This window comes from Centruroides vittatus, unplaced genomic scaffold, assembly GCF_030686945.1.
Source record: "Centruroides vittatus isolate TY-2023 unplaced genomic scaffold, ASM3068694v2 contig_549, whole genome shotgun sequence".
In the NCBI taxonomy this organism is placed as follows: domain Eukaryota; kingdom Metazoa; phylum Arthropoda; class Arachnida; order Scorpiones; family Buthidae; genus Centruroides; species Centruroides vittatus.
In genome coordinates, this window is record NW_027122325.1 from 6,731,566 (window position 1) to 6,743,470 (window position 11,905).

The following is an 11,905-nucleotide window of genomic DNA, read 5'->3' on the forward strand; positions in this document are numbered from 1 at the left end:
AAGCAGTAGATGGAAAAACGATGTTTTGAATGCAAACTTATCTGTATTATTAATGACTGACGCGGATCTAGTGGTGAAGATCTAGCAGTTGAAAGTTTGATGAACAAATAACCGTGAGATAGAAGCTAAAATATTGAAATTGCCCATCCAATAACGAAACAATACATAAGGTTTAACAGTTTTGAATTGTTGGCTTTACCCAAATGTTTTCTTAGATCCTTTCATGCTGCATAAGACGAAATTAAATTTAGAGAAAGGATGCAGACATACTTAAGAAAATTGTATGGATGCATTATTCATATACACTTTTTGTTTCGATTTGATAGTTTTTAAAGGAAAATTATTGGATCTTACATTTAACGAAATTTAATAAATTTAACAATGGAACAAGTCCGACTATTGATCTTTTACGGCAATATATTCTTTTTATAAAGTATAAAAAAATTAGTGAAATAATTTTTTTAACTATTAAATATTTTTTCATATCGGACTCGTACCGATTAAATAATAAAAGGACGTATAAAATAAGCATAAGTCATTTAAAATTCATTCATTTATTTATAAATTGTTAATAAAATACTACAGATATCGTATTATGAAGAACAAAATACGGCATTCGATAGGAATTTATACACAGTACGCGGCCGATCGACGGGACAGTGATAACTGTTATTTACAAAAATAAATAGACAAGAATTTGCCACGAATCATCCCCAAGAAAGTAATTCTATTAAAAACCAGATGGCGCCACTAGTCCACTATGGATCCATCCCAACCTTTTTTTTGTATTCTACTTTTTTTTAGTCGATAAACGTGCTCGTGCTATAGTGAAGGAGAGGAGAGCGAGTTTTAAAAAATCGATATTAAAGCAGCTGAGGGAACAGGTAAGAGCCAGCAGAGCTTGGAGGTTTTTTTTCCCTTTATCTCTGACGGTACGCGCAGGAAGGAGGGGGAGGAAAACCTCTCTCTAAGCCTGAACTATAATTTAGAGTGAAAAAATTACGGAAAAACCGTCGAAAGATGAAAAAGGAGATTTAGCATACGTTTTGAAAAATCCCCGCTTTACAAGAACAGTAAGAGTAGACGTAGATATATATAAATGGCATTTCCACACAAGAATGGGGAGAAGGTAGATAGATCATTGAGCTTACACGGTACAGAAAATTCCATTCGTTGTTCTACTAGAGTGGACGGAAATCGTATTTTTTTTTTTTTTTTTTTTTTTTAAATAGTGTATAATAGTAAGCACTCCTTGCACACTAACGTAATGAGATAAAGTCGTTGCTATAGAAACTAGTTCCGTGAAGTTTTATTCTTCAGAATGGACGGCGATGTGGTCAAGACACCAAAGCATCTCAATCGACACACTAATATTGAAAGAAGTAATTATGGTTGTAACTTGCACCAGCTGTTATTGAATGACAAAACTGTTCCGTTCGGAAGCGAAAAATAACCTATTCTTTCGCTCGTATATTACAATAGAAGAATTTTTATATGATTATTAGAAATGATTCCGATATCGAACGCTGAAAAATCGTTTACTATTAAGAAAAAAATATGAAAATCGTGCATCATCATCTTCGATAAATCCACCATCTCCCAAGCTGCTGACTTAACTATAATTTTCATGCAAGAAAAGATACAAAAATTGAAATCGGGAATGGGCTCATAAATATTATGAAGGTTTATTGATTGTTCTTTATTATAATGATTATCAGACTAAATTATATGTTTTTCCCCCTTTGCATTTTACAATTTAAATCAAAACTCTCGTCGTTATTAGTTTTAAATGTAAACTCGAGAGAGAGAGAGATTCGTCCTTTAAAAACACCTGAAAATAAAATTCATTCAATAAATTAATCTAGAAAAGTAATTGTTCTCAGAGTTTCGCTCTCTGTGATTAAAACTAAGAAGTGGCAAAATAAAAGTCATTTTAAACGAGACATTTCGAATAAAAAGTGTAGAATTGAAGATTGTGAATCCATGTGGATCCAGGTAAAGAACCATCAATCTCGACAGGTTCCATTCATCAGCCAAAAGTTAAGTCGATCGAAAGAAGACAAAAAGTTCAGAGAACTGATGCTTTGGTAACTGCCATCAATGAAAGTACTACTCTCTCGAATTACAAATGCAACTTTTTCACTAAAAAGAAGATATTTTGGAAACACTATTAAGTTATTCCGAAACTGCAAATTTATAGTCGAAAAGTAATTCCCAAATATATTAAAATTTTCAATAATGGGTTTGCATTAGTCGATCATTTTAGCAAGACACGAATGTCTAAAGGCGAAAACACATTTACAGGGGTCCTGTAATTTCACGTGACTACCGGTCCAAATGTCCTGGAAGTGATGTCACGTTTCGCGTCGGGCTAAAGATGTAGGAAATGACGCCTTGATACCATGGCAACCCGCTAAACCGGACATCAGTCACGTGACGACAACAAAGAACACGTGTCCTGTCTTTCCTGCCAATACTGTAAATGTTTAAATAGGATCGGTAACCAACATCAACAAATCATTAGACGAATAAAAAAAATAAGTCGAATTCTAATATTTAAGTTTGTAACCAATCTCGGTTACACGCTCTCTTGTCTTTTTTAGCTACAAATATACTTTATTCAAGATGCAATATTAAAGGGATATATTCGGAAAATTGGTAAAATATGTAAATTTTATGTCAATGGTGCAAGAAAGATTATGTTAACAGATGTTCGGGTTAAACGTATTACTCTTTTTATTCTTCCATCTTTTTGTTTCGTCATACGAACCACGTTTAGCGACGGAAATACATATCTGTTAAAATGCAAAATCGTTTACGTAGAAACATTGTATTTAAATTTTAAATAACAAATAAAAAAAACAATTAGGCAGATTTAAATCGATTCCATCGTAGTAAATTACTCTTTATTAATGCATTTCGTATTAAATTCTAGTAATTAACTACGGGCAAAAATATGCATTCCGTCATTTGGAAAATTATCTTTTCAGCGATCTCTTTGATCTAACCATCTCAATCAGATTGGCAGAAGTGCTGTTAGGTGATCACGTGTCACTAGCAGAGAACAAGTCCTTCTGTTGTCAACCACTTGAAGCAAGTGTGGATGGTCCGTGACTCAAATGTTAAGAGATAGAAAAACCTTTTCCATTGATGGCGAGAAGAAAGAAAAATAAAAAACAATCGTTTCGAATGACTAATTAGAGTCAATTTATTAATCCAATTATGTAATTTAATTTCGATTTATGTAATATTTAAAGTCGCATTCAAGATATAAAAAATATTTTAAAATAATTTTTTCTAAGAAGCCTCCATTAGACTGTAAATGAACCATATTGTTACCGTACATCGTAACGACGCTATTTGTCTATCTTGAAAAGCCGACCAATTTACAATACAACTAATTTAATGAAACGATCCTGGAACACATATCCTCCTCGCATCTTTTTTCTCCCTAATACTACAGCTGAAATATATAAAATTCTAGACAAAAATATATCTATAAAATAGCAACAAACTGAAAGTCTCGATAAATTATTCTTTATCGAAAAAATTAATGAAAAAAATATAAGGTTTAAATAATTCAGACTGTTTGAATTTATCATTTAGTTCAATAATATGGATTTCCTCAATAACCTAGAAAATAATTGGTCAATACATAGACATGTGGCCTATGCGTGTATCAGATATAAACTGATAATGCTACTTTTATAGCTATTTAAATATTAGAGTTTTTATATTTCGATAAAATTAATATTAATTGCGAAATATTACGATCGTAATGTATCGATTTAAAGGAACGATCAATCGAAAAATATGATAAAAGCTACGATAAAAGCATCTCTATCCATCTTTACTGGAACTCACTCCATTTATTATTAGTTTCAATTCATAAAAACAAAATGTAAATTCTGCTTAAAGTTCGGAAAACAGAATTTCTCATGGTTGAAAGTGAAGCGAATCATCTGCTAATGAAATTTTAATAGTTTGAGATAAGAATTTAAATTTTTTAACCGGACTCTTTGAATATTTAAAAAGCAAACAAAAGCTATCAACCAGGTAATTCTAATTAAATTTAACTTTTCGGCAATACCTACGAGAAAAAGTAATGAATGCTCTCTAAAACTCTCAAATCGGTTCAAACTACGTTAACTATTAAAAATTATCTCGGGAGAGCGACGAAGATTTATCAAAATCAATTTTTTTCGTCGCTTCGGGGAAAATTAGAAAAAAATCATAAATCGTTAAAAAACACTAAGCCGGAATTACTCTTTGAATAGAGATTTATTAATTATGTAAAGAAATTAAAAACTTTGGCAGGGTAAAAGAAACTCGAAAAAAATCTGTGCTTAAGAGTTAAGGATAGTCGTCGCTGCCTATTTAATTGCCAAGTTAAGGTATGATAGATCGGCCTTTTGAAAGACAATAGATGCCTTCTATCATAAACCTCATCTCTCATCAACTTTCATCTGGTACCAAAAGTCTAGCAGATATATCCTCATCCATCAAATGCCATACACTGCTAACTCTTATGGTTTCCTTTCAATAATAAAAAGAAAAAAAAACTGTTGCATATAGACTATCAACATATCCACCAGTTAAAACAAGCGCGGTACCTGCAATTTGTGACCGAAACCCCCAACAAATTTAGCGAATTAAATTGAAATATCAAAAGCTTCTTCTTAATGAGGATGTGGATCAATGTTCTTTCTTACAAGCGAAAGAATTACCGAAGCGTATATTATAACTGTCTGTGGACTGCCGGCTATAGACTGCTGTCAACTCCGTCGCGACCAATTTATCTATTGACCATTATCGCGAATGGAGAAAATGGACATCCGGATATGACGTCACCGGAAGCGCGATAAAAACAAGCTCATAAACGAAGGAAGATAATTAAAGAATTTTTTATGACTCGGACAATTAACGACTTCTGCGGCAATTTGCAGTGAATCAATCGTGCGGAAATTATGAAAAAGGCTCTTTTCAGCATATTGCCATACTATCTGGACACAGATGTACTGTGCAGTACACCTTTCCAGTCTCGTTCATCACACGCTTATAGACTATTAAAATCTGCTACATTATATAGACTGTGCCGTATCTAATTATGTGTTTTTTCCTCCTTCATTTTAATTTGAAAAACATCTTAAAAATTCAAAAATTTTAACTTAAAAATTAATATTAAAATATTTTAAGTCGAAAACCTCATCATAAAAATTTAGTAATAACTTAAATCTATAAAGCATCTTTGGATCTAAAAAAGTGAAAAATAAAAAAAGCCACTCCAGCAATATTAGAAAAAAAAATATCCGATAATTACTTCGATAAAAAGCGGGAGGAGAATTAACGTGGAATTAAGTATTGGTTTTATAAATTTTTTAATCATCCTCAAGTACGATTTTGCTCTCCCAGGAGACCTAAAAGCCTCATTCGGGCATTAAATAAATTAATTTTCTTCTAACCGACCAACTGTAAGAGTACTTGAGAGTTGGTGATTTATAACTGTTTGGCTTTGGAGACAGTTGGTCGTAGTGTTTAATGGCTTTTGATGCATACTGCTGTCTTTGTGTGTTTCGATTGAAAGAAAGAGGAGACAGAAGAAAAAAACAACAAAAGAGAAGGCTGCTATAGGAGGCGGTGAAAGGATGGCCACTTAGGGTTTATCTGTCCATTGTTTTTGATGGGGGAGTTGGTTGTCCGGCTAATGGCTTGTCTACACGTTTATAGTCGACCGCTTACAGCTAATCAATCAATCAATAAAGCTAGGTCTTTCGACCGGTTTTCTAATTTCCCGTCAGTTGCCAGTGTGTGACAAGATTTTGCTTTTATAAAGTGCATAATTTTCTCCAGTTCTTTAAAATAATAATCGACATTAAACCGCTTCGTATCGAACCGAACGGATTTTTCCCGCTTACAATTAGTCAATTTGAATCGGAATCAGTTAGGAAAGCAATGCCTCTTTGTTTTAGTTTTAAAAAAAAGCCTCTCATACTCGAGCATAGTAAAACAAGACGGATTGGGCACAGAGGGCTTTTATATTCTCTAACACCGCGAAAAATGCCCACTATCCATTCGTCTATAACAGAAGTAATGCTTGGTTTGGGGAATGGGGACCAGAAGCAACTTGGCTCAGGACTATTGATGAAGAGACATGACTCAAATAACGTCAAAATACTGTGGTTATTTAAAGTCGCTTGGGATTTTTAAAATCTACACCGTAGGATTTGCATGAAACAAATATATGTTAAGGAATTGATGGATAAGATCCCATGCTGCAAAATAAACCAACCTTTTCCGAGTATCAAAATACATCAAGCTACAATTCCTTATTTTTCTTTTTGTAAAATAGCGTTACAGACTATAGCACGAAACTTGATACGATGCTTAATGGGCTCAGTATTTTCTACGTCGTCTCCATGATCGATAAAATCGAAAAGATTTTTTTCTTTAATAATTTCTAAACAATTAACTTCTTTATACCTTGAAATATTAAATACAAATATTGGGAATTTCGATTTAAATATCGTAGCGTATTTTTTTTTCGATCAAATAAACGTTTGAGAAAATGTCAACATTATCGGTAACGTAACGTCCAACCTTTTCACCTAACTGTTGACAACCACAACTTGTTATTGAAGTAGCAAAATAACAAGAAAAGGAGGCATCGATTGGCACACTGAGAACGAACCAATGGGATGCAACTAAACTAAGGAACTGTGACGCCATCCAATGATACAATCCTTTCTACCCATGTCATCCAATAAGCTTCTTGTAACATCTTACAACTTTAACCAACCTATGCAAATGAACAACAAATAACAAAGGCCGCTATTCTTTCATTGGTTTAAGTTCCCGATTGACAATGTTTACAATTCAATAAACGTTTACAAGAATTAAGAAACACGTTCTCTAAAACAAAAGTTATACTGAAAAAAAATACCCGTAAAATAATTAGCAGGGATTTAATACTCCATTCTTCACAAGCAGATCGTATAAGGAGGATTTTCTCGTCCTCAAATAATTTTCGACTTTTCCTTCGGCTATCGCTGAGCCACCTGCAAAATAAATAGAAAGAATTGATTAAAGAGAAGAAAAGAAACAAAATAATCCGAAAGAATCAGTATAATCAGTTAAATAATAATAATAAAAATGAGTTAAAATAAAATTTTCAAATTAATAAAAATGAAATAAATTAACAATTTTAATATCATTTTTCATAATAAGCATACTACAACATTAAAAATACGAGATTGTATTAAAATAGAAAAAAGTTTTAAGAATTTTACCGCAAGTTTTTCTAATAATAATAATAATAATTACATTTACGTTAATTTAGTTTTTATGCGACGTCAAAAGTGGTGTGGACAAAAGCGAAATTTTTATTATCGATCTAACAAAGAAAATTAATACTCCGCACGACAGGCAAACGGGTAATTCCGCCGAACATTCAAACCGTACAAATATGTGGAATATAAGGACGATGACGTCATAAGGCCGTCACGGTAGACGACAAAATGGATCAAAGAAAGCTCCCCATTGGCTCGGGGCTATGATATCTTTTGTGACAATGGAACGACATGATTAATTCCCCGAGCTTGACAATCGCCTTGGGGCGATGGAGTCTGTCACTCATGAGTGTCTAATTGTTCTCTAAAAACCTTTAATTACAAATGAGAGGCTGTACTTGTTCGACTCCTGCGATGGCCAAAACGAATTAGAAAAAGTGATAACTCTTAATAGAAACCAATTCTTGTTTTTCTTTGAGGAATTTTTAAAAACGGTGGCACGAGTTACCGTTAATTCGATTCTATATAAATCTCGCAAGTTAAATTTATAATTAAATTTCGCTTGGAGATAATCGACGATAACTGATATAGTCATTAGAATGTCTATTGGTCTTATGAATTTTTATATTATCGAAAAACAATTATTGTCCGACTATCGATGAATTAGCATTGGTTGACGCATCTAGTTAAACTCGATCGTCGTAATTAGAAATTACTTTACTTTTTAAAATTAATTTTTACGAAGTAAAGGCGTTTTTCTATCTATTGAATAGGTTAGGAAAGAAAGGTGAGATTCGCCTATCGTAATGCTGTTTACAGAGAAAATTAAAGTAGATTCTAGCAATTTTAAATCCGAGAAACTCTAGCGTCGATCGATTTTTATCTACTGTTATACAAGTAATACGGACTAAAATACATTTTGAGGAAACAAAATCTAAAACGGTAGGAGTTGGAGTGAGACGGTCAGTCGTTAATGACGGTTTTCTCCAGACCAGATTATGGCACGGACGTCAGATAAAAGCCAATTCCCTGGAGGTAAACCTTATCATATCACCTGCACCGCTTAACTCCGTACTGCTTCTTAATATGGTGGGCGATGAACCGAAAAGAATATAATAGATCGAGCGAGTCAGCTTTCTTACAACTATATTGAATTATTTTAATATAAAAAATGATCAACTTTTCTTTTTACTTTGTTATTATTATTACGACTAAGGCTAAGTGTGAAAAATTATGCGCACCTTTTCAAACACACCTGTCGAACGCCATCAATGATATATCGTAAATGGCAAATGACGTAAAACCTAGAAGAAAAAATTGCAACCCATTATGAATATCACCATTACAACCGTTTCATATATTACAAGCTTACACCTACAGGAAACATAGAAGCACATAGATTACGGGTTTACGGCCTTACATGTCGATCCCTCGACCCCAAATTAAGAATATCTTCGATTATATGACCTCTTAAATTCCCTTCTTACACGCTAAATAATGGTCTATTAAATAAACTAAACTAAAACTAATAAATTTATTTCCAAATTTTCTTTTTCGTCGAATTTTTAATGCAGTTGTCAAATTTTAAACTATTAAAAACAAGGTCAAAGAATAAATATTTATTACAATCAATAGGCCAACCTGATAATTCAATAATTTGAATGTTTAATTAGGCAAGTAAATACAGAATGCAAAAACAAAAATCAAATTAAAAACACCTTGATGTATGTACATTAACCTACTAAAATATGCATAATAACGATTGATTAAATTTATATTAAACAAGCACGAAAGCGATTAGCAGTTTCAATCTAGAAAATAAAAGAATAAATGAGTTTTATATCGAAATAACGTTGATTATAAAACAGGCAACTCTCTAAAGCATTTTTATGCACATGTTTTCCTTAAATTTCTCATACACTGATTTAAATGCAAATATAAAGCTTTATTCTTAATGTTTTAAATATTTAAAATCGATTTTTTCTCCGACTTTTGTCGTGTTCTAATTTATTTTTTAAACCTTGGTCGTAATGACACGCATTTCTCTTTTCCGAACGTGTTTCCTCTCGGCGGAAATCTATTTATTTAACACATTATAAAATTTTATTTTGTGTTATTTACAAACATCATATTCAAAGCTGCATTGTGGCGTTGTATTATATTGTATCGTGTATTTATTACAGAATACTGAAACATACACCTCTACTACTATTGATTCATTCAACGAAAACACTCGCCTGTTTAAGATTAATCATTGAACGAGATAGTATAGAAGAAAATCTGTCAAAAATCGTAATATTAATACGGACGGTAAATAAAAATTATATACATATGTATACAATAAATTACAACGGGCCATTGATATATGTTACGTTAAAAATATTAAAAATTTTAATATTAAAAACAATTCGTAAGTAGACAACACTCGGTTTTAAATGTAACTGACAAACAGAAGAATTTTTATACGGGCCTCTTTTTATATTAAAAGTCTGCATATTGGAAATACGAATAATTCTTTCGAGATTATAATTATTGATACAGCGAAAAACTTGTAATATCGATGCATTAGAAATATTTCTTAGGCGAAAATTTCTTCTTATTGATGTTACTTGATACCATTAAGTTTGGGGGCCGAGCTTTCGAAGAAAATACCGCACGAAATAAGTGATAAATGGCGGCGCATCTACTAAGGTAAAAAAAAGCTTATTCTGTATCAAAACAATATTAAATTTCGAGGATTCTCCGGATCCATATCATGAATCTTCGTTTCGATTTTTGACAATTCGCACCAGCGCCAAATATTCTAAATAAATGTAACTATACGATCAATGGAATAACAGAAACGAAAATGGACAAGTTTAAAAAAATAAGTATTTTTACCGTACATAGATGGCGCCAGGTGGAACGAGAAAGGTAAAGTGCGGCGAAATTAATTAAAAGAAACTTGGGTTTATACGTTTCGGTTACAAACTTAAACTTTTAAAGCGCGTGGTACGGACGAAAGTAATTATTAAAGCGAGTAGTAAAGAGATTTAACATTCCGTTTCGAATTTCATATGCCGTGATAGAAAGGAAGGAAAATTTTGGAATTAAAGTAAGAGGAAAAAGAATTTGTATTGTACCAGTGGGAAGAAATGGACTCGAACGGGAACAACAATGCGGGGGCAGGAAACGATCGCTTCTAAATACCTTAGCAGCGGAAGAGAAGGCAGCCTGATAAATCACATCTGTCAAAAGAATGCGCGGATCACACCCCGTACCCATATAATAATCAGGGAGAATGCGTCGCTTCTCCAACCTGTATGACCCTCCTTGTCAGGAATGCAGACCATTTCGCCCGCATTCAGTCGGCCGTAGGCAAAACGCTAACAAGCATCGCACACGGAGACACCGTTCGGAGGAGAATGAGGTGATATAGGCAGGAATTCCAAAAAATCCATCTTCATAATGCGGGACTATTGATCACCAGATGTCATGCCATCTCATCAGACTAAAGATAGTCCTCTCGTTAGCCACATTGTAATCAATTGCCCGAGAGTGGACCATTTCTGATTTTTATCGATAAAACCCGACTCTTTAATTAAAACCGGATCTGCTTCCGTTCCGACGCCACGCGAATACGACCGATGTCGAAGGGGGTGCGATCGCTACAAGTAGTCGAATTCTACCTGTCTCGACAGCTGACTGTGAATAATTTACTCACAAAAGCGACAACGTCTCCATAGCGACGACCGATTGTGTAAACAGAAGCCGTCCGATGATTGAATAAACACGGAACGGTTCCGTTCGTACGACTTAATTACAAACGCTTACAAATCCGTCTTTCTTCAACAGTTCCTACAGCTTCTAATGACTGTGACATCACCGCACCTCGCTCTCCCCACCCCTTCACTTAATTGCTTCTTCGACGACTGATATTTTTATCTACGTTCGAGACTTAGATAACATTACTTTTTTTGTTTGACCGAGAACAATGAATTGTGTCGGACGCTATAGAAACAAAGAACTAAAAGGAGATGGGGAAAAAATGTTTAAACGAAAAGACAAGCCTACAGAGGCAATTTAAAGGCGTTTCCTTTCCAGTAGAGCCTTTTATCTCGCTGCGACAGCAGATAGAAGAAAACAAACAGTGTGCTTTCTAGAGAGAGAGAAAGACGAAAAAAAGCATACAATAAAAGCGTTGCCAAGGTATTGGCAAATAGGAAACGTGTTAATTCGCAAGCGAGATGCGAACTTGCATCTTCAACACGGGCAAACTTCTTGGTCGTGTGCAAGCAATTGAATAGAGGCAAGTAGTGGTCGATTGGGTTTAACCACAGTAGTGGTCAGCTAGAGGTCATTTGGGAACCATCTTCAACCTCCGTAATCACCCTTTTATCCGCTCCCCTGCCATAGATGCGAACTGCCTGTTCAGACACAATCAATTGATGCCAGTATTTAATTACCGGACTGATCCGATTAAACGAAAAAATTCTCACGCTTCGCTTAACAATAATTTTAGTTTAAGCCAGGTAGGATCATGCCGGGTTTATTATTAAAAAAATATTAACATTACTGTTTTTTTCACCAAAATGTCGATTTTAACCGTGCGAAAATTCTCTACGAGATGTGGGCCTATG

At 33.7% G+C, this 11,905-nt stretch overlaps 1 protein-coding gene across 13 annotated transcripts in view; it reads right to left on the minus strand.

Annotated features, from left to right (window-relative positions):
• Positions 1 to 535: 535 nt before the first annotated feature.
• The window catches only part of LOC136978768 (thiamine-triphosphatase-like), a 148,475-nt gene continuing 137,105 nt past the window's right edge, over positions 536 to 11,905 (minus strand). For 12 of the 13 annotated variants that reach the window (XM_067274595.1, XM_067274593.1, XM_067274594.1 and 9 more), the window contains one exon: positions 536 to 7,055. In XM_067274595.1, coding sequence (XP_067130696.1) covers positions 6,952 to 7,055 — 104 coding nt within the window. In that variant the 3' untranslated portion in view covers positions 536 to 6,951. Of the gene's footprint in view, positions 7,056 to 8,527; positions 8,591 to 11,905 lie in introns of all 13 variants that reach the window. The other variant, XM_067274601.1, reaches the window with a different exon arrangement.